The following is a 23,669-nucleotide window of genomic DNA, read 5'->3' on the forward strand; positions in this document are numbered from 1 at the left end:
TTAACAAAGACTATTAGGAGAACAAATTAGAACAAGAGTTAACATTTAAACGTACCTTCCTCCTTCTTCATTGGTATCCAAAGACTTGATAATTAGAATCAATTGTTGACCTATGAATTCTTTTGTCATCAAATTGCCAATATAGGAAAAATCACCTCTCTGTTCTTCATTAACAACTGGAATGCTTTGAACATAACTAAAACAAGCACAATTAATAAAATGTAGAATTTGTTATGAAACATTGAACAGCTCCCTATTAAGTCAGAAAAGGGTCATTTTATGCCCTTATCAGTCCCAAGATCTATATATGGACATTTATACCATGTGATACTAATGTGATTTAGAAACTAAATTCTGTGCTATTGTCATGAACTTTTGTGAACTTACTGGCTTGATTCAAAAGAACTTGGAAATATATTTTCATTAAAAATACACATTTCCTATGGGAAATTTTCAAAAGGTACATATTTATATCTCTTAATATAACTAATTATTTCAATGTTACTAGTATTCTCAATTATAAAGTTCTAAATCTCTTCTCCAAAAATACAATTATCCAGAAAGAGCCAGTCTTCCCTCATCATCCTTAATCATTATTTTGTTTAAAAGAATAATAGTATAAATAAAAATTACGTTGTTAGCCATGAACACAATGACCTTTTTAAAAAATTAGAAAAAAATAGATAGCTTCATGAAATTTCTATTATCCTTGCTTGAGGGCTTTCCCAGTGGTTCAGATGGTGAAGAATCTGCCTATAATGCAGGAGACCTGGGTTGGAACCCTGGATCAGGAATATCTCCCCTAAAGAGGGAAATGGCTATCCACTCCAGTACTTTTTTTTTTTTCACTCCAGTATTCTTAACTGGAGAATTCCATGGACAGAGGAGCCTGGTGGGCTACAGTCCTTGCTCAGAGTCCTATTAATTGCTATCCTGTTCTAATTGCTACCAAGCAAGCACTGTCAACCACACTTTTATTTTTACTGTGTGTGTGTGCTCAGTTGCTCAGGGGTCTCTAACTCTGTGACCCTATGGACTGTAGCCTGCCAGGTTCCCCTGTCCACAGGATTATCCCAGCAAGAATACTGGAGTGGGTTGCCATTTCCTCCTCCAGTGACTTTCTGACCCAGGGGTTAAATCTGCATCTCCTGTGGCTTCTGCATTAGCAGGCAGATTCTTAACCACTGAGCCACCAAGGAATCCCTTTATTTTTTTACTACCACTGCCTATATTAGTCATTTACAACCCTCACCTAGATAACATTCAAGAGCCTACCAGAAGTTCTTTTTTTCTGTGGAACAAAAAAAGCTATTTAAAAGCAAATTAAAGAGTTTAAATAGATTATGAGTTTAAACTTACACAATTAGGTGCCATTAGGTTGGAATATAGGAAATGACCCATTAGAAAAGACCCTGATGCTGGGAAAGACTGAAGGCAAGAGGAGGGGACGACAGAGGACAATACAGTTGGATGGCATCACGTATTCAATGGACACGAGTTTGAGCAAGTGCCAGAAGATGGTGAAGGACGGGAAGCCTGGTGGGCTGCAGTTCATGGGGCCACAAAGAGTCAGAAACAACTGAACAACAACAATGTAGATTTAAAAATGTGTCATTTTAAACTGTCAACAAAAATCAAGTTATAGATACTGCAGAATTCTGTATGATGAATAAATGAAATGACTCGTAAAATGACAGCCAAGAGTAAATAAAAGCTCAACAATCTACAGCAATGATATTAGGAACTTCAAACATATCAGCCACCTTTTGGAATCTGGCAGGAAACTAAGCAAAAGCTACAAAACTGATAATTATAAAAATCTATAAATCAGTAGAGTTGCTGACTTCTGACAAGCTAAAAAACCTTCCCTCAACTTTGGATCTCTCCCTACTTTTCCATCCCAGCTTCGGCACAATGCATAGCATTAAGACTTTGAGTATTTTCAAAAATAAATTCAGAGTAGTTATTTCATTAGTAATTACAAATCCTGAACTGCATAAATAAAACTTAAAATGGATTCAGTAATTTTAATTACCATGAAATCATCTATACTCAACCATTTTTACAGGCAATCATTATAATGAAGAGACCACTCAAGAAAGTCTTTAACTCTCTAAGAATTTATATTTAACCCTTCTAAAAATTGTATGTGTCCCTTTTCCTTACTCAAATTTAATAAGCCTCATTTAACATCCCCAATTCCTCTCTTTACGTGAACACCTCAGTTAACAGGAAATTGTTTCATATTAGCAGTCAGAGTCACTGACTCTTCATGTTACAAAATGCCTGAAAATTTGAGATTATCAAGAAACAATTTTTCCATTTCATTTTGCTTCTGTTCCTGAGAAAACTATTCCTATCTAATGACATTGCTCCAAAGAGAAAATCATCCTGTTTAAGTATTATTTCAATAATTAAATATAATCTTTAAATCTTTTTGTAAGTGAAAAAAACAAGTTGATTCAAGTAAATTAATTAAAAACTTACAAAGCAACAAAGAATATATAAAAATCACTGATCTCTCAAAGTCAGAGGAACCAAGCTCTTCACAGAATTAATCTGTAAAGCAGTCTTTGAAGAGATGTTTTCTGTTATTTAAATATTTAACATAGCCTCATATTTTCTTGTATTTTCTCAATCTATGAGCACTTATTACTTTTATATAAACATATGTTATTAAACACTGCATCAAAAACTTATTCCTTTTGGCCCTTAGCTGTTCACCTGAGCTATCACAACATTGTTAATCGGCTGTTTGTTGATGTTCGGTTGTTCACTTGTGTCTGACTCTCTGCAACCCCATGGACTGCAGCACGCCAGGCTTCCCCTGTCCTTCACCATCCATATCCCAATACAAAATAAAAAGTAAAAAAAAAAAATCATTTCTTTTTGGAACATTTCAACATGGCCCAAACTGCATTATAATGAATATTCCAATTAAAGCCTGAAGTAATTACAATTAAAACTCTAAGTAGATTCCCACGTTTTTCATGTCACTATGAGCTCAAGCTCTAAGTCTCCATATTGGCTCACATTTAAGATATTTTTAAGTTCAATGTTTTGCATACAAAATTCAAACACATTCTTAGCTTTGCTCTCTAACTTATAAGTGGAGCCATTATAAGCAAAAGCTTTCCTGGTGGCTTAAATGGTAAAGAATCTGCCTGCAATGTGGAAGACCTGGATTCAATCCCTGGGTCTAGAAGATCCCCTGGAGAAGGGAATGGCTACTTACTCCAGTATTCTGGCCTGGAGAATTCCATGGACAGAGGAGTCTGGTGGGCTCCAGTACTGGGGTTGCAACGAGTCAGACAGGACTGAATGACTAACACTTTCACTTTCATAAGCAAAAGCATAATTCTATATTTCCAAATAAAAAGAATTCAAGCCTATAATTCATATTGTATGAAAAGCTTTTTTAAAAAATGCATCAAAACCAGGACTTCCTGGTGGTCCAGTGGTTAAGATTCTCCGCTTCCACTGAAGGGGTTCACTCCCTGGTTGGGGAACTAAGATCCCCACAAGGTGCAGTCAAAAAAAAAAGGGCACCAAAATCATGAAGTTAAAAAATCTACACACCAATATCCATAAAAAAAAAAAAAAAATACATATATAACCTTTGGCCCAGCAATTCCACCTCTTGGAATCAACTCTACAAAATCCCAAACAAACATAAAGACGTAAAGAAAGTTTAAGACACCTTTATCAGTGAAAACTGAAAACATCCTAAATGTCCATCAACCATCAAAAGAAGAGCAAATTAAATATTACCACCATACTATGAAGTGACACGCTGTTAAAATTGTGATAGATTTGTATGTACCAATATATAATGATCTCATGTATCAGTAGTTGAAAAACAAGCAAAGATATGTATAGTCTGTGTTATAGTTTTAAAATTATGCATTTAATGTGTCTCTAAATGCAGAGAAAGAGGGTTTGGAATTGTATGCCCCAAACTGTTTAGATATTAACTCTATGGAGATTGAGGAATTAGGAGATAAGAGGAAACATATTTATTCTATGTACTTTTGTATTTGAATTTTTGACAATGCATTCATGTTTTAGTTATACAAGTTTACTTGTATAAAGTGAATTAAGTAGAAATCAGAGTAATTCAAATAAATTAAAAGATATTTTGAAAAAACTTAAAAAAAAAAAAAAAAAAAGCCAAACAGTAACAGTTTTAATAAATACTAAAACTGGCCACAGGGATACACCCGATCAATTGGAAAACTATTGCTTGCCCATGCACCAGATCTAGCCTGTTCCTTGTTTTTTTGTACAGCATGAAAGCTAAGATTTTTACATCTTTAAATGACATACATATAAATACATAAGTAAAAATATGTACATGTGAAAATTACATGAAATTCAAATTTTAGTGTCCATAAAAGTCAATGAAAGTTTTATCAGAAAACAGCCAGATCTATTCATAACATATTTTGTGGCGGCTTTTGCAGAGCCACAGCAAATTGAGTCACTGCAAGAGAGACAGCATGGCCCACAGAAGTATTTACTAAGTATATTTACTACCTGGCAGTTCCAAAAGGTTTGCCAACAAATTTCAAAAGGGAGCACAACAGTATCAACCTTACAAAAAATGTTCATCATCACATCTGAACAATTTTAAGAAAATGTCCCAAAACATACTGACTTCGGTCTTTTAGTATACTGAGCAGCACAGGATATTCTCTAGAAAGTCTCAGTGTGCATACCTATTTTTCCTTGTCTGTCCAAAAAACTGGATTTTAACTTAATCAAGTATGGCTCTGAGGGAGGGGGCTGGGAAGTTAACACACAACAACACAAGTACAACACAAGCTCAGTCCAAACCAAACGAAAAAATTTTACCTCAGTAAATACTCTGCATATACGGCAGGCTCTGGCAAAATCTGCTCTAAAAATTCTTCACCTTCTTCTCCTTTTGATTTCAAATGTTCACAAAGGACACGCCAATACAAAGCAATTTCAGGAGTTAATGTATCTGCTGGAATCAATTTCCTTCATTTAAAAAGGAAAGAATAAAAGATATCTTAATATCCAGTAAAAATTTGAACACACAAGAAATTTGAACCGAGTAGAAAATTGGGAATAAGCAGCCTTGATTTATAACCACCACCTCTTTAATTAAAGTCATTAATTTATCCACACACAAAAAAATGAAGATATTTAGACAAAAAGGAAAAAGAAAGACTCAAATAAGCAAACATAATAGGGATGCATGCTGTTGGACTTCTCATGGTAGGCTTAATGCAAACATAAAAGTAATAAAACAAAAAATGCAAAGTAGTCTAAGTGGTGAGTTCTTATATAAGAAGGAAAAAAAGACATTCACCAGACTAAAGAAAACCTAAGGGGTACGGGTAAAAGATACCGATACAATCTTAAGTAATGGTAAAAGGGATTACTTTTAAGTACAGAAGTTCATCAATTATCATATTTCAAATAATGAACACTTTATATACCTGCCATCATTAGTTTTACAGATTTCTGCCAGTTCATTAAGAGGAGTCACTGAAAACAAGGCATTGAGAACAGAGACTGCTACTTCAGAAGAATTTTCCACATCCAATCGATGAAGCAACTCTAATATATTTCCTTCAGTAAAAGATAACCAGCCTTGGAGAAGATGCTTCTGCATTGCTTGTTTCACAGCATCTGTTAAGTCATTGGAAACATAGATGAACAAAGTCCCCTTCTAGCTTCCATCTCTTACATTTTTTGTACATTAACTTTTATCAGATCAATGTTAACATTAAGTTGACATTTACTACAAAAATGAAACCAGACAGAGACAAAACAAAGCGTACTAAAGAAAAAATTAAAAGAACATTACAGAAGTCACTATGATCCTCACTTTCAAGTGAAAATGGAAAAGGTCAAAAAAAAAAAGAAAATGGAAAAGGTCAGAACCATAAACATAACCACTACCACAGCCTAATATTTGTGCATTCCTTCTCTCATTGAGTTCACTGTCAGATGTTAGTTTAGACTATATATAATACCTATTATTTCACTTGTTGCCTGACTTCATGTCATATATACAAAATGTCAAATATACGACGATATTTGCAGTAGTGAATCATACAAGCAATATCACTGAAAAACCTTATTCTTAGTTTTTAAAGTCATCCTAGTTATTAGTCCTTCAAACTCAGGTTTTCTTGCTGTGGCAAAATTAAACCATTGGAGACTTCTCATGGGGTTTGGAAATTTAAAATGTATCATTCCTCATATCACTGCTGTAACTCAATTCTCCAATTGTAAAAGAGAAAAGGTGGGAAATAGGGAAACTACACTGGTCTGACCATTTCTACTTGTTTTAGATGTACAGAACACATTCATAGCAGGATATACACAAAAAAGATAGCATTTTTTTAAAGAGAGAGGGCTGAAAAAGAGATTCTGCCCTACTGCTGATGTAAGTTATTTTTACAGCCTTAAATTCTAGTTTCTCCATATACCAAACACAGAAAAAAACAAACTGTGCTACTTCTAAGTACCAAGATCTTAAGAAATGTCTTCTATACAATATACCTAGATAAACTCTGACAGGCTGTGGAAATGATAGATTTACCTGATCTAATTTATTAATAGGACACTCTCCTAAACCTTTTAGTTTGACCTCAAAATCTAGAAAAGTTTTATGTATAAAGATGTCTAAATTACCTGATCGGTCACTGAGACCTTGTTGAAGGAGCACTACTCTCTGAGCAATGGACAGAGCTCGCATGTGAACCTTTTCAGCTAAAACCTTTAAGAGATAATAAAAAATGGCCATTAAACTCAATATAACTTATGAATTTTATAACTAGCAATATCTCCTTCACTAAGAAAATTATCTACAATCTACAAAAAAATTAATACCTGTAACACATTAATGTGATAGGATTCTACCAAGAATATGGCTTCTTGTCTTTTTAAGAACAGGTCTACACAAGACACTGGACTTATTTACCTGATAAGCCAGCTTTCTGACAGTTTCTTTCACATCCTTGGTGCGCCCAACAATTTTTGGCAAAGTCTTTGCTGATGGCGCAATACACGATAACACTGCCCGCCTAACTTCTGGATTTGAATCATTTTCAATCAAAGTAGCATATGCTAAAAATAGAGTAATACATTTTAGTACAGCAACAAAATATTTATTTAGCCATAGTCGTAAGATAGTCCATATTTCATAATCTTTATAATGATAAAAGTACCATATTTTAGTCTTACACATTTAATTTTAGCTGAAGATTCTTTTCTGCCAACATTCCTTGAAAAGGACAGAATGAGAAAGCAGTCAATGAACTGGGCATAAAGGCTAAAACTGAAAACAAATAACCCTAAAACTCATGAAAAATCCATCATTCAGATTATGTCTTTGCTACTCAAGATTTAGAAAAAAGTCTAAGATGGAAGGCAGTTTATTTTAAACTAATATAGCTTTTATAAAGAGGTCATTATTTTAATTTTTAATGAACCTAAAAAGACAGAACTTCTGGTTTTGCTGAACAGAATTCATTTCCTGTATTTAAATACTTACCTCTATTTCTCAGATTTTCCTCAGCTTTATAATCAAGTATATGTTAACTATTAAACATACATATTTTACACATTATTATGTCCTTCATTTAATACCAAAAAATACCAACTACCACGAGTTATCAAAATTATAAAGCTAGTAACAGAGACAAAGAAAAAAACAAATCAAAAGAGTTCCCAAAAGAAGCATAGGCATACATAGAAAAGTGGAATATGACTCTCTTTATAAGCTGAGGTAGAGAAAGATTTCCTAAATAAAAGTACAAATCATGAAAGAAGAGATTGGTAATTTTGACTTTAGGTTTTTGTCCAACAAAAGACACAGTGAAGAGAGTGAAATAATCCATCTAAAGTAGGAAGATCCACAGTCCATATAACCCAATGGTTTCCTTTCAGAATATATAAAGAACTCCAACTAATAAGACAAGTCAATAGAAAAATGAGTAGAACACATTAACAGGCATTACAATGAAGAAATAAAATTGGTTGCTAAATATTTGAAAAGACGCATAACAATGAAATATACACATAACCAGGTTAACAGAAATTTTAAAATACGACAACAGCAAACATTGGAAAGGATAGGGCTCAATGAACACTTTTATACAGTTATTGGAAATATAAACTGATAAACTGTTTTGTAGAACACCTGCACCTTATCCAATAAAGCTCATGATATATACCAAGTCAACCCTTATGTACACATCCCAGAAAAATTGTGCACCAGAACCCATGTGTAAGAAAGTTCATAGCAACAACACTGTATTTTAACAGGGAAAAAAAATGCAAACAACTAGAGGGTCCATCAATATCAGAAACAATATAATTGTCTTATACTCATACAGCAGAATGTTATAAATCAGCAAATAAATATATCAACATGGATGAATGTTAGAAATAATGTTGAGAGCACAGAAAAATATAGTTTGATTCACAAAACATACAAAATGATAGACAAAACTTAACATTATCTAGAGGTATATACATGTGGTTGGGCTTCCCAGGTGGTAGTAAAGAATCCGTCTGCCAATGCAGGAGATGATCCCTGGGTCAGGAGACCACCTGGAGGAGGAAATGGCAACCCACTCCAGAATTCTTGCCTGAAAAATCCCATGGACAGAGGAGCCTGGTGGGCTACAGTCCATAGGGTCGCAAAGTCAGACACAACTGAGTGACTGAGCACAGACATACATGTGTTTAACTATTCAAACAAAGGCAAGAGAATAATTAAACCAAAATTCACGATAATCATTACAGAGGGAGAGTGATAGGAGTGGAGTGGGACCTAAGATAGGCTTCAAAGGTACTGATGATATTCTTTCTTTTTTAAGTTGGATGGTGGCTACTTGAGTGTAAGATTTTTCTTAATATAAGTTTCAAAATCATATTATATATGTGTACAATATATATGAACTATACTCTTCCATAATATGTCATAATGAGAAAATTCATCTGCTGAGAATTTAACAAAATCAACAGAACTGAAAAGGATTTAGGGAGTTATACATACCATTAACCACTGGGCATTCATCATCTTTGGGATCCTGAAGGCGTGAAAGAGCAAGAACTGCCTGTATCCTTACATTTGGAATTTTATCTTTCAATCTAATAAGCATGGCTTCATTAATTTTATCAAACAAATCATCATCAATCTGGGCATTTTCTGGCATATTTCCCAAGAGCTTGTTTATGAGCTGGCACGCTCTAAATCTAACTGCATTGCTGTTTGCTTCATGAGACTAAAACAGAAACAAATCAAAATTTATTCCAAGTCACATACCATTATTAAATAATAACATACCATTTTAATTCATTTGTATGTTTAGAATTCAAGAATATATAACAATAATAACTCATAACTTGCAGAAAAACCTTGATCCATACGCATACTAAATCCACATTACATACCACAAAGACTCAAAACATAAAGTATTCACTAAATTACAAAAGCATATTCTTCTTGGTAGGAACTCTCACTTCTAAAATAGAGAACCCATTTAAAACAAATGTTTATGAGAACTGGCTTAGAATGGTCATTAAAAATTTAATGCAGAGTTATTTTTTAAAGTCCACATTTTAATCTTAATGACAGTTCTAATATTTCCTTTACATTTTCTCAATTATCAGATATTTCATTCTCTAAGATGCACAAACTCCTATGGCCCTTTTTAAATAGCAAAATGTTCTATACTGTTCTCCTGAAATTCTAGTTTTCCTATACCTTTAATAGAAAAGTAAGCAAATAATTTAAAATGCCACCATCCTCCTCCTCCTCTTCATCATTTTCCATATCTGATTGGTGAAATGAAGTAACAAACTTTGCCGCAAATTCTATTACTCTTTCCACAGCTGGTTCTCGTTTATAGACCACCATAGCATATTTAAGGTAATGAACAAACTCCTCATGAAAACCTGTCTTGTCATCCACCTGAAAGAGAAAAGAAACCCTTCAAAAACTGCATGGATTAAATCCTTTTTTTCTCAACATTACTCTAAAACGCTGAAAACACCAGCCCTTACCACAAACTAAAATCATTATTTAGTAAACTCTCAACTATCCAAACCACCAAAGGGGAAATCAATCTGCACAAATCTCTCTCTGAAGAAATGTACTTCTCCCAGAAAGAAAACAAACGTGAATTTTGACAGTGAAAAGAATTCCTCCGATATTTTTTTCAACACTCTAGTTCTCCATATGATGTCTTGGTACCAGTTTAGTAAAAATCTGCTTCTTTATGAACAATCCAAAATCAATAACAGCGTCTGCATTTTACCGAATTACCTTTAATGTGCGTGGGCAAGCAGCCGCTGCAGTTGCGTCTCTGCGACCCTATGGACTGTAGCCAGCCAGGTTCCTGTCCATGGAATTCTCCAGGCAAGAACACTGGAGTGGGTTGCCATGCCCTCCTCCAGGGGATCTTCCCGACTCAGGGATCGAACCCGCGTCTCCTGAGGCTCCTGAACTGCAGGCGGATTCTTTACCGCTGAACCACTGGGGAAGCCTATTACCCTTAATATTACACAGCAATTCCTTTCCGATAATAACTTTCACATCCTGTCTCATATCCTCAAGCCCTATTATACTGACATAATTTTTCTAGCACCTCAGGATAATTTATTTTCCTAAAATCCATTGTCCTATTCGTCTCAAGACTTCATTCAAAAGGAAGCAAACAGTATTTACGTGACTAGGAAGACTCTGGTGCTAACAATTAATTTGCTAATTGGTGATATGATGCAATTTCACTGTGGTGCGAAGTTTAAGTAATTAGATGTGGGCGGTGACCAGAAGGACAACAACCGTTGAGCCACCACGTTCAGGACCCAGGATGCAGCCCTACACTAGGTCGCCCCGGTACGCACATTTCTCTTAAATTCACCGCCAGAGAATTAACGGTCCACGCCGTAGACCTCTTCGAACCGGGTCTGGAAAGTTGGGACTGGAGTCGTGATGAAATTAGTCGGAAGGGTAGCGGGAAGCCCCTGGGAGAGAGGCTGGGGAGGAGAGAGGCTGGGGAGGGGAGAGGCGGGGGCCCCGGACCGCGGGCGCCCGCGCTTACCGAGCCGTAGGTGCGATTCAGCGCCACCACCAGCTTCGCCTGGTTCTGGTGAGGCTGCTGCGCCAGCTGGAAGGCCTCCTTAATCGGCAGCAGTCTCTTTTCCTTCCCCATGGCGCCAGTACCCGGCCGAGACGAAGCCTGTTCACATTCGCCTACAGCTGGCCCGACGGACCAAGGTCCGCGTCTCCACTGGGAAGCAGACAGTCGAGGGCGTGGTTACCGCCAAAGCTTTCAAACAACTCCCGCGGGAGAAGGAAATACCGCGAGACTACCGCGAGTGCGTAGAGCGGCGAGAGCTGGAAGAGGTGAATCCACTGCCTTCAGCATCGCGGCTTGGGCGCATGCGCTGAGGGTCTTTCAAGCCGTTTTCCGAGGGAGACTTGACGTTTCTAAGAGAAAGGGTCATTGGCTCCCCCGGAAGAGATATCCGCCGGGAGTGCGAACTCTGTGGAGATTCGACTATTGGAACCGAGCTGGTGGCGCTAGGCCTGATCGGGTCTTGCGGCTGGGGGTGAGGCGAGGAAGAAGAAAGGATCCTCCTTGGGTGAGAACAGGGACTCTGCTGAGGGGAAGAATCCCTGCTCCCCCTGAGGGGAGGAGGGAAGGCGGGCGTCTGGGAGTGCTGCGCAGCGTCCCGGCTTCTACTGAGAAGGGAAATGTTCCGAGGTCTTCTGATGGAGGCGAGCCGCTTTTTAATTCTGAGCGGTTGTTGTCCTTCTGGTCAGTGCTCACATCTAATTACTTAAACCTCGCCCCACAGTGAAATTGCTGGTGGAGAGGCTGCAAACGTGGGAGGCAGTTGGGAAGAGAGGCTCGAGTTAATTTAGATACAGCTTGTTGTAGATGCACAGGCTTTGAAGGCCTGGTTTACAAACGTGCATGTTTAGTCGCTATGTCGCGTCCAACTGTCTGCGATCCCAGAGACTGTAGCCCGCCAGGCTGCTCTGTCCGTGGGGGATTTCCCAGGCAAAAATACTGAAGTGAGTTGCCATTTCCTCCTCCACGGGATCTTCCCCACCCTGGGATCTAATCCGCATCTCCTGCTTTGGCAGGAGGGAGCCACTGAGCCACCAGGGAAGCCCCACAAAGGTACCTAAGGGTAGCGTTTTCAACAAAGAACACAGATTGGGAAAGGGTATAGAGATTAAGATAAATTTGGAGTGCCTTCCGAATTTTTTTTAATGGAGTTATTTCAGGTAGAAATCAACAGAATTAGATTACAGTGCTTCATGTACGCCTTTTTCCTGTCGAACTATCTTCCCTTCCCGGCAGTAATGGGTTTTCTTCTTTTTTTGGAGGGCGCGGGGTGGGGGGGGGGGGGATTTTCTTAATTTACTGTTAACTTTTGTGTGTTAATGACATATGAATAAATCTGTGAATAAGTATACTGTATTGTTTTCATGTTCTGACGTTATATGAATAATTATATGGAACCTGCTTTTTCCCATAACTGTTATTTTTGAAGTTTATTCATATTGATATTTTCGTAACAGTAACTGAACACCTTATGGACCCTTTGTCTAGGAAAAAGTAATCAGTGGTTGATCTAGGAAGGAAAAGGAAAATTTTACTCAAGCCAACCTGAGGATTACAACCCATGAGATAGTCTTTCAGAAAGCTCTGAGGACTGTTCTGCCCTTTAGAGGACTAAGCACGATTATATATGTTTTTGAGACGAAGGGTGACAGTCAACGCATTACTGACAGTTTACACAATCCAGATCTATGGGTATGAAGAGAGTAGTAGGTCATACCAGACCCCTTACAAGATTAAGAAGGAAGGTTATCTCCTAGGAGGTCTGGTTAGTGCAGCTACACAACACACACTAAAGGGGAGGGAGGAGGCCCAAACAGGCAGAGAAAAAATTTATGTTTTAATTTTTATTTTCTTGTCATAAAATTGTATTTTATTTCATTGCCTTTTATGCCAAGACACTGTTCTAAGCACTTCACTTAATCCTGCGATACAACTCTTGAAACTACTTTCTCCTTTTTAAGCAGGGGAAACTGAGGTACAGACAGTTTCGCTAATATTCTATTGTTTGAGTATGCCATAATTGTTCATACATTCCCTTGCTTCACAGTCCTAATTCCTGAAACATTGTAGGTATTCAAATTCTAGTTAAAATAAATATGGTAGTAGTTGGAGTCCCCATAATTTCAAAATTATCAAGATGTCTAATTTCTGAAAAGGCAAGATGTGTGGGTACTTTAGGTTAATCAGCTCTAGGAAAATCATAGAGGTTTAAGAGTGCATGGAATATGCTTGATAACAATTATAATCTCACTGTAGAATAAAACATAGAATATCTAGACAGCTGTGGTGAAAGAAACATAGAAAGGGCATTATTTTTTTTAACCAAGTATATCCAAAATAGCATTTCAACATGTATTCAACATAAATTGAGAATTATTTACACTAGCCACATTTCAAGTGCTAAATGGAGCTAGTGGCTGCAGTAGTAGTGTAGAACTATTCTTACTTTGGGAACCACTGAACTTAACCATTTGCTTTTCATCTAAAATCAACTGGTGAACTAAAAGTTAGAACAAACTAATATTTGGAGGCATTTTTCTTATTTTGTAGCCTTTTATTGCTCAGGCTTCCTTATGCTTTGGGTGTATGCTACCTTTGTTGCTTTTTTAACTGTGCAGTTCTAACTGTTAATTTCCTTTACCATATTTTACTGAATTATCTCACCACAAATTCATACCATTTTGTCAGTTACTGAAGAGTGAGGCATTGGCCACCAGAGGTCAGCCTAACTATCTTGCTTAGCTCTGTGGAGGTGAGGTTTTAATAATATGCCTTTTTTCAGTATTTTTTTAACATTATAATCTGAAATTTTTTTTAAAAAAGATACTGGATTACAAAATGGTTAAAGATAGTTGCAAACCATATATCTCATAAGGGGTTAATATTAATGTATAAGAACTCATACAATTCAATAGCAAATTAATAATAATAACTTAATTAAAAATGAGCAAAGGACCTGAATAGACAAATTTCCCAAAGAACACATGCAAATGGCCAACCAGTATATGAAAAGGTGGTCAGCATCATGAATCATCAGGGAAATGCAAATGATAACAACAGTAAAGTATCACTTCACATCTGTCAGAATGACTATTAAAAAGTCTAAAGATAACAATCCTTTCTGTTGATAAGGATGTACAGAAAAAGGGACACTGATACATGTTGGTGGGCAACAATATGGAAGTTCCTCAAAAAAGTAAAAATAGAACTGTCATATGATCCAGGAATCCCCCTTGGTATATATTCAAAGGAAATAAAATTACTGTCTCAAAGATGTATCTGCACTCCCATGTTTATTGCAGCATTATTCACAGTAGCCAAGATGTGGAAATAAGTGTCTATCAATGAGTGAATGGATAAAGAAGATGAAACATTTATATACAGACATGATTCAGTCTTTAAAAAGAAGGAAATTCTACAACTTACAGCAACATGGGTCAACCTGGAGGACATTCTGCCATATGAAATAAACCAAACACAGACAAATCCTGTATGATCCTGTTTACATGTGGACTCTCAAAAAGTTGAACTCACAGTAACAGAGTAGAAAGGGAGTTACCAGTGGCTAGTGGGTAAAGGAAATAGGAAGATGCCAAAGCGTACAAACTTTCTGGAGACCTAATGTACGTTGTGGTGGTGATAGTTAATTATGTATACTTGAAATTTACCGAGAGTAGATCCTAAGTGTTCTCATCACATAACATGCAAAAAAAAAAAAAAACCTGTGAGGTGATGGATATATTCATTAGCTTGATTGTGGTAATCATTTCACAGTGAATACATGTCTCAGGATATCACATGTACATGTTAAATATACACAATTTGTCAATCATACCTCAATAAAACTGGCTTCATTTTTTAAAAGATGCTATGTTAAACTCACTGCCTTTCACTTATCTGTGACTTGACTTTTAATGCTATTGGGGAAAAGAAATTGTAGCAATTAAACTAAGCAAACTAATTTGTATAGTAAGACTATTTCTGAAATTACAGAAAAATCATTCTTTCAAGGTAAATTTTACATGGGAGTATATAGAGTGATTAATTCAGTTTTTATGTTTTTTGTTCAGTTACTTTATCATCATATACATGTTGTTGCTAAGTCGTGTCCAACTCTGACCTCATGGAGGGTAGCCTGCCTGGCTCTCTGTCCATGGGATTTCCCAGTAATTCAGTTCTGATATGGGGTTATAGTGCCTATAACTGCTTCTGTAATGGCTGAGACAGTAAAGAATCTGCCTGCAATACAGGAGACCCAGGTTTGATCGATCCCTGAGTTGGGAAGATCTCCTGGAGAAGGAAATGGCAACCCACTCCAGTATTCTTGCCTGGAAAATCCCATGGACAGAGGAGCCTGACAGGCTACAGTCCATGCGGTTGCAGAGTCGGACACGACTGAGCAACTAACACTATAGTGCCTGTGGAATGTAAGAGGTTAACAGGATGGGTTCACTCTAGAATTTACAGATGCCTTCAAAGAAACTGTCTTATTTCTGCTATAGTAGAATGAGCCTTTTAAAGAATACTTTGAATAACACAATAACTAAAGCGTAGCCAATTAATAGTCTTGCAGATGGAATCTGGCTGAATGAAAATAGTAAAACTACGAGGACAGAAGAATTAAAAGCTAAAACCTCCTAATTCAATAAAATACTTATAATACATTTATAATTTTCTTTTTGTTTTCAGATTGAAGTTGGTAATATAAACTTTTTAAAGTATTCTTAAAGATGAAGTTTTAAGTTAAAAGCAGTTCCCTTTGTATGGCTTTAGTAGTATCTTTGTTGATTCTGTTTTTAAATATTATTTCATATGTCTATATATCTTTCTCATACATGTATATTAAATATTTTTGTCTCCCTAGAATAAAAGTAAAACATGCTTGTGTAGTTAACTTATAACTGGCCTCTACCATTCTCTCATTAATTTTTTAAAAAAAACTTGCTAAGCCCCTAATATGTGCCACTGCTGAGAACTAAATTAGATGAAAGAATGAGTAGAAGCCAGAGAAATATTCTCTTATTTTATTTGGCCATGCTGCACAGCATGTGGAATCTTAGTTCCCAGAGCAGATATCTAACCTGTGTCCCCTGCATTGGGAGCATGGCATCTTTACCACTGAACTACCAGGAAGTCCCAGAGAAATGTTCTTTAGATGAACATTACTGACACGAAGCCAGCCCTTATCACCTCTATGTATTTGACCCTAGAGATGTTACAGACTTTCATTTTGAAAATCATTCTTACAGAATGGCCTAAGTGGGATGTTGATACTTTGGTTTTGCTTATTTGACTTGTTCAGTTGCTAAGTTATGGCCAACTCTGCAATTTAGACCTATGCTTTTAGTCCATCTGTGTTGCTATGTATACTTCTAATGTGCTTTCATCACATGTTACCTATCCAGTCCTCTAGGGATGGAAACTTTGAATGCTTCTAATTCTTTACCATCAAAGATGAAGCTTCAGAATACATGTTGGTTTTCCAGAGATTTTCTCTGTTATATAAACCCAAGAGTAGATCCTGAGATGTGCAGATAGCCTAGCTAAGCAGTGCTGCCAGATTGCTCTTAAGAAAGGTTAGCCCAGTCTATAATCTCACCAATAATGCTGGTTTCTAAAGGAATTCCTTTAGTCCCCTCACTAACAGCTGGCATTATCCATCTTCCTAATTTTTACCAAAATAATAGAATAATGTGATTATCTCTTTACTCACATAGAGTTAATGGCCTGTCGATTTTTTCTTCTGTAAACTGGGTATTTTTATCCTTTGCCCATTTCTTTATTGAGATTGCTACCTTTGTTGTTGATTTGTAATTAACTTTTTTCTTGATGTCTTTACTTGAGTCCAGAAAGGATTAATTTTGATGTGATTGAACTCATCATAGTTTGGTCTTGTGCTTTATGTTTGTTTTTTTTAAGAAGTCCTCTGCTCCTAATTCACAAAGATATTCTCCTGCATTATATTCTAGTGACTATATAGTCTTATACTTCTCACTTAGATCTTTAATCTATCATGAGTCCTCCTTTGTATGTGTCATTATATAGGTAACTTTTATTTTTCTTCATATAATGAGCCAGATTTACCATTAGTATGTGCTAGATGGATTCATCCCCCCTTGATTTATGTGCTAACTTTATATTACATTCTAAAATTTTATGTGGCTCTATTTCTGAGCTTTGTTCCATTGGACTATTTGTTCTTATACTCCACCAGAGAAGCCCTGTTCTTATACTGACTCTACCTTATTTTAATTTCTGTAGCTTTTCTAATATGTGTTAATATCCTGTAGGCCAAGAACTTCCTTTACTCTTCTGTTTAAATAGTTGGTTTAGCTATATATGGAATTTTATTCTTAACATATGAGGATTGTATGAATTAATTTGGAAAAAAGTTATCTTTGTAGTATTGATTTGTTCCATCCAAGAGCATGGAATGTCTATTTTAAATTATCTGTGTCCTTGATTAGAATTTTACAGTCTTCTTTGTAGAGGTTTTGCATATTATTGATTAGTTCTTAAATCTTCATAGGTTTGGTCTGAGTTTTTTTTTTTTTTTTTCCTTTATTGTGAAAGTATTTATGTAATATATTTTATGGTCCATATTGCTGGTATAGAAGTTAAGAGTGCCTGTGGTCAAATCTTATCATTTTGTAGATATAGGACCCTGGACAGGTAGCTTAAACCTCATGTATAAAATGGGGACAATAAAAGTACCTATCTTACAGGATTGTTAGAATTTCAATGAGTTGTGTTTGTGCAATTCCTAGAATAGTATTTGGCAAATAGTGAGTGCTATGTAAATAAGTTAATGAATATTCATAGGTTAATGTGTGAATTGGAAAAAAGATTCAGGAACCTTGTTGAGCTTTTTTGGTAGCTCTAATAGTTTATATTTTAGGGTTTGTTTTTTTTTTAATTTGGATGACCATATCATCTGTAAAATAGTAGTTTTATCTCTTTACAGTTCTCACCCTTTTTTAAAAAAAAATAATAATGTTGACTAGGACTTTGGTACTTTGTTACACAGTATCAGTCATCAGAATCACCCTTATGTAATTCATTTTTAAAGAGAATATCTAAATTTCTCATTTAGGATAATAATTGCTGAAAGTTTTTGGTAGATAAGTTTTACCATGATGAGAAAGTAGCTTTCTCTTCCAATTTGGTTAAAGTGTTTTGTTTTTTTAAGTCATAAATAGGTGTTGGTCAAAAACTAAGAAGAGTTAAATTTCCACAGTTGATAAAATTATCTGATTTTTTGTTTTATTACTATAGTGATTTATATTTATAAATTTATGAAACTGAGATGTTCTTGCTTTCAAGCTCTACATGATTATGACATTCTTTTTTTCTTTATTACACTATTACATTTCATTAGGTAGTATTTGAAATTTTTGCAAGTAAAATGAGCCTATAGCTTTCTTATATGCTTCATCTCTAGATTTAATTAATGTTTTATTATCCTCATGAAAGAAGCTAATCAGTTTTATGCTTTTTTGCTTTTTTCTGAAACAGTGAATATAAAATATGTATTAATTTTCTTGGAAGTTTAATGGAACTCATAATCTTATGAGAGTGGTGTTTTTAATAGGCGGTTATTATTTTTCCACTTTCTTTAATACTAGTCTGTTTTATTCAAGTTATCTATTTCTTCCTATATGAATTTTAGTATTATATATTCTTCTAGAATTTAGCCAGTTTATCTAGGTTTTCACATGTTAGCATATATTGTTTTTACTTTTAATCTTTTTTGGAGTATTTTTAAATCTCTTTCTTGATAAGTCTCACCAGTTTTGTTTTTTTTACTCATATTTTCAGAAAACTCTTTTTCAGTTTTATCAATCTATTTTTCTGTTACATACTATTTAATTTCTGCCTTTATTATTTCTTTTCTGCTTATTTTGCTGTTGATTTTTTCTGTTATTTTGAATGCCTAACATGGGGGTATTTAAACTTCCTTATTTCCTCGCAAGTGTATTCAAAGCTATGAATTTCTTCTAGGTACTGGTTTGGCCATGCCCCACAAATTTTGCCTTGTATGGTTATATTACCATTCAATCTTATATTTAATGTATTTTATGATATCCATTTTACTAATCCATGAGTTATCGAGTTTCCTAACCTATAATTACTTTTAACATCTACTTTTATTGCATTATGGTCAGAAAATTTAGTCTAAATGAAGTTCACACTTTGGAATCTAGTTATGCTTTATAGCTTAATGCATGAAATATTTCTGTGTTTGTCTTTTAAAATTCCTAGAGCATATTAATACTTTTAACTGTTTCAGAATGCTTATATCTCTGCTTATATTCCCCCCTCAGTTATATTAGTCGTTACCTGAGGAACTTTAAGGATGTGCTTTTAGGTTCATAGACATTTATAATGAGTATATCACTTTTATTCTTTCATTTTTGCCTGTATTATAACATCCCTCTTTGTTCCTTATATTTTCTGGTTTGAAATCTTTTTTGTTGGGTATTAAGATTGCTATCTGAGCTTTATTCTGGTCCACAGTTACCTGGTAACATCTTTGTTCACATTTCTGGTTTTGACCTTTGTGGGTCTTTTTGCTTTAAAGTATGTTACTGAATCTTATTTTGTTTTGTTAATTCATTCTGAGTGTCTGTCTTTTAATTATGAATTTAAGCTGTTTATAATCATTGTAATTCCTGCTATATTAAGATTTATGCCTGCCATGATCTGTAGAGTATAGTCATAGGACCTCAACCTCTGGGTCCCAGCAAGAGTTCTAATATCTAGAAACTACAATGAGGACAGATCTCCTAAAATTAATGCCAAGAAGCACCTCTAAAGATAAAAAGGTACCTTTTACAGCTCCCTATTTGGAGTTTGGAGCATAAGGGATCCGCTTTGGCAGATCCCTGGTCTAGAACTGCATAATAAAAAACAAACTGGCCCAGGTATGTACCAACAAAGGATTAAAGTGGCCCCAGGGTCTCTTTGCCAATTTTGTCAAGGTAGGAGCCAGTCCCAGTTGGAGAATCTGCCTAAGTTTATGTGCTGGAGATGGGAAAGCCAATAAGGCTTCTTGCTTAGCATCAGTGTGCTTGGATACTCTATGAAGTTAGATGGATAATAATGTTACCCAGTGTTTTCAAGCTTTAATATCATGTCTCAAGTCTTCTCATTCACAGGTTAAGGCTACCTTTGCAGATGGTCCAGCAACTAAGTCGCCAGTTTCCAAGGGCATTTGCACCATCTATGGAAAACATCGGATCATTGCACACCAGACAGATCCTTGGCAACTCATCCCACCATCCCCCTGCACAAAAGTTACTGTACCAGCCAACAAAGAAGGCAACCACTGAGTTTCTTTTCATTACCAAATAGATACGATATCTCTGCCAACAAAAAAGAGTACACAAGGTGTCTCTTCATGAAATTGCAACCAGTTGAGACCATGCTAAGCAAATCAGCTTGTCTATACGTTGACCTCTTCTTTTCTTCAGTAGCCAGGATTTGAAGGAGAGACTCTGACCTGTGCCACTGGTAAGTGACTAACTTTTACACACTGAACTGGTGCTGAGAACTGAGCTGTCTTCTTTGTAAGTGAAGAATATACAACATAATCTTGAAGAACTGTACAGTGTTGCAAGCCAGAGGCATACCATGTGTGTTTAACAGACTGAGATACAAGTGAATCTTACTGAAACAGCTTCTCATCTTTTGCTTTATTTGCCAGTGTTAGTGTTTTGCTGGCTTAGATTGTTACCTTTTCCTGGTATCTTTTTTCCTATACTGTTGGTCTATTTTAATGGGTCCTAGAAATCCCTCTCCTGATCCCTTATCAGAATCAGAAAGTGAGGAAGAAGAAAACACTACCTACCTAAATGAGAGTTCTGGGGAAGAGTGGGATTCCTCTGAAGAAGAGGACCCTGTGGTGCCCAACCTAACACCTCTTGAGAGTCTTGCCTGGCAGGTTAAGTGCCTTTTAAAATATTCTACAACTTGGAAACCGTTAAATCCTAATTCCTGGTTATATCATGCTAAACTCCTGGATGCTAGCACACCAGTCCATATACTTCGAGAGATAGGCCTGAGACTCTCTCATTGCTCCCATTGTGTACCCAAACTGGAACCAATTCCTGAATGGCCTCCTCTGGCTTCTTGTGGAGTACCACCTTTTCAAAAGCCCCTTATAAGTCCCAGCCGGCTTTCTAGAGACCATGCCACTCTAAATGGACCACTGCAGTTTGCCACCAAACAGTTAAGCCGAACATTGAGTAGAGCCACCCCGATACCTGAATACCTAAAACAGATTCCTAATTCCTGTGTTTCTGGTTGTTGCTGTGGCTGGTTAACTAAAACAGTTAAGGAAACAACCCGCACTGAACCCATCAACACTACTTATTCCTACACTGACTTCCAAAAGGCAGTTAACAAACTCCTAACTGCATCACTATAAAAAACCCACCATTCATTCTCATCTCGTGTTCCCACCTGAGAAAGGAACACAGTTACACAGCCCACAATTGAGAAACAAATGTCTTCTCAGCCACACTATGCCCTGTCTTCAGAAGCCAAAATACCATCAAGTACTAAATACATACCCTAAGAGTCCTGTAACTCAGCTACAGAAAATGTGCAGTGCAGACATTCCTTTTGAAAGACCCTGTGGATGAGATGAGAACTTCAATAGAGAATTAGTTAAAAGGGACCTTTTTATAGAAAAATAAGTTGACTATTCTCCACACTCAGTTCTCCCCACAATTTACTCTGCCTGTCTAATGGACTTAACTAGATACCTAATTACTAGTGGGAAGGAAAAGTGGGCCACTATCCCATTTGTTACCCAACCTTCAGAATAGCCATTGTGGAAACTGGTAAGTTAGTGCTAATAACACCTTTCTGAGCATACTTTTCTCTAGTACTCATTTTTGGAGAGGTTCTTGAATTAAATTTAATAACTGGACAAAAGAAAATGGTAGGAATATGGATTTACCTCCCAGTTTTATATTGATAGTCCTACATAGGGCGCCCTTTAGGGGTTCCTATTTTGGGGGGAGGGAGTGCAGTGCAGCAGTGCTTAGTCACTTAGTTGTGTCCGAATCTGCAACCCCGTGGACTGTAACCCACTAATGCAGTAGTAGCCTACACTACTTCAGACGTATTATGGGACCTGCAGTTACAGCATACACATTTTATAGGCTCTCACCAGGCTGTCTCTAGATAAACTGGCTTGTAAGATCATGTGTGTGTGTGTGCTCAGTCTTGTTTGACTCTTTGCAACCCCATGGACTGTAACCTGCAAGGTTCTTCTATCCATGGAATTTTCCATGCAAGAATACTGGAATAGGTTGCCATTTCCTACTCCAGGGAATCTTTCTGACCCAGAGATGAACCTGCATCTCTTGCGTCTCCTGCATTGGCAGGCGGATTCTTTACCACTGCATCATGTGAACAGCCTTGTAAGATCATACATGGAGTTAAAACAAACACTTGTTCTGTATGGAATATATTTCCTGCATCCTGGCATCTAGACTTTAGTTGGTAGCAAATAAAACACATTCCAAAAGACCAGTGGGAAAGAATTAAAAGCATTTATGCTGGTAGATGAAAGTATTTTATCTATATGTTTCCTGGAGCAGTATTCATGCACTTTCCACATCTATTGCAAACTTTTTAGGAACCCTTCTAACTTTAAAGAACTTTACTGCAGAAAATCTCAGCCTAATACAATCTGAAGTGTTTCTGTGTCTCACTTTAGATTTTTTTTCTGGTTGAATAGAAACCATACATACCCTTGCAAATGAGTCTTGCTGTGTCTAAACATAGAAATCAACATACATAAAATGTGTGAGGCCAGTAAGTCTTTTCACACACCTACAATAAAGAGGAAATCTGTATGTGATCCTGGTTGGCTGGTCATCTAAAGGGAATCAGAAAATAGATTGTTAAAGATATATATATATGTATATATATATATATACACATCCTTCCTTATTTTATTTTTGCTTTTTCCTGTTCTCCATAATTAAGTGCTGTATACAATGTGGCATCAAAATACGGAAGCATTATTGGAATCACAAATTCTGTAAATGTATAGCAACTTTGAGAAAGAAGAATGTTTCTAACCTAATGAGAAATTTCTACTGAACCTTAGTTGTTTCATCTTAAGGAAAAGGAGGGAATTATAGTGGGTAGAAAAAAAATATTTGTTAATGGAAAATTACTGAACTGAAACCATTTAATGTTAGTGTAACTGAATGTACAGTAAACTGAATTTACTGCTCCTATGTAGATGTTCTATGAAATTGTTGTTTTTTTTTAATGTTACAAAAACATGTTTCTTTTTTTCAAAGGGGGAGGTGGGAAGAAGTAGGGAGATCTGAAAATTAAAATATGTTGCTGTTTATGTAACAGTAATATGTTCCTTTTTCTGTGTGTGTGCGCATGCATGTGTGTGTGTGTAAAAGTGCCTTGTTCATGAACACATCTTTGCTGTTCATTCCAAAAGGAAGCCTTTTCCCAGCTTCCCAGCTGAATAAAGCAATAGCTTTGTACATGCTGAACAGA

The 23,669-nt window shown here is 36.1% G+C and overlaps 2 protein-coding genes across 5 annotated transcripts in view; one reads left to right on the forward strand and one right to left on the reverse strand.

The window, feature by feature from the left end:
• NCAPG (non-SMC condensin I complex subunit G) overlaps positions 1–11,305 on the reverse strand; it is a 41,643-nt gene extending 30,338 nt beyond the window's left edge. Inside the window, exons 1-8 of the mRNA XM_043438493.1 lie at positions 11,094–11,305; positions 9,755–9,961; positions 9,044–9,272; positions 6,962–7,107; positions 6,673–6,757; positions 5,469–5,661; positions 4,855–5,004; positions 56–196 (exon numbers count right to left, since the gene is read on the reverse strand). Of these exons, the coding sequence (XP_043294428.1) occupies positions 56–196; positions 4,855–5,004; positions 5,469–5,661; positions 6,673–6,757; positions 6,962–7,107; positions 9,044–9,272; positions 9,755–9,961; positions 11,094–11,204 (1,262 nt within the window). The 5' untranslated portion in view covers positions 11,205–11,305. The remainder of the gene's footprint in view (positions 1–55; positions 197–4,854; positions 5,005–5,468; positions 5,662–6,672; positions 6,758–6,961; positions 7,108–9,043; positions 9,273–9,754; positions 9,962–11,093) is intronic.
• A 193-nt stretch (positions 11,306–11,498) lies between these two features.
• Positions 11,499–23,669, forward strand: DCAF16 (DDB1 and CUL4 associated factor 16). Of its 4 annotated transcripts, none has more exons than XM_043438495.1 (2): positions 11,499–11,637; positions 20,273–23,669. In XM_043438495.1, the coding sequence occupies exon 2, from the start codon at positions 20,908–20,910 to the stop codon at positions 21,556–21,558; it is 651 nt and encodes a 216-aa protein (XP_043294430.1). In that variant the 5' UTR covers positions 11,499–11,637; positions 20,273–20,907; the 3' UTR covers positions 21,559–23,669. The 4 variants fall into 4 exon arrangements, with proteins under 4 accessions (XP_043294430.1, XP_043294429.1, XP_043294432.1 ...); XM_043438494.1 differs by having other exon boundaries at positions 11,501–11,637; positions 20,288–23,669; XM_043438497.1 differs by lacking the exon at positions 11,499–11,637 and adding an exon at positions 11,680–11,813.

Source organism: Cervus canadensis, chromosome 19, assembly GCF_019320065.1.
Source record: "Cervus canadensis isolate Bull #8, Minnesota chromosome 19, ASM1932006v1, whole genome shotgun sequence".
NCBI classification, from domain to species: Eukaryota; Metazoa; Chordata; class Mammalia; order Artiodactyla; family Cervidae; genus Cervus; species Cervus canadensis.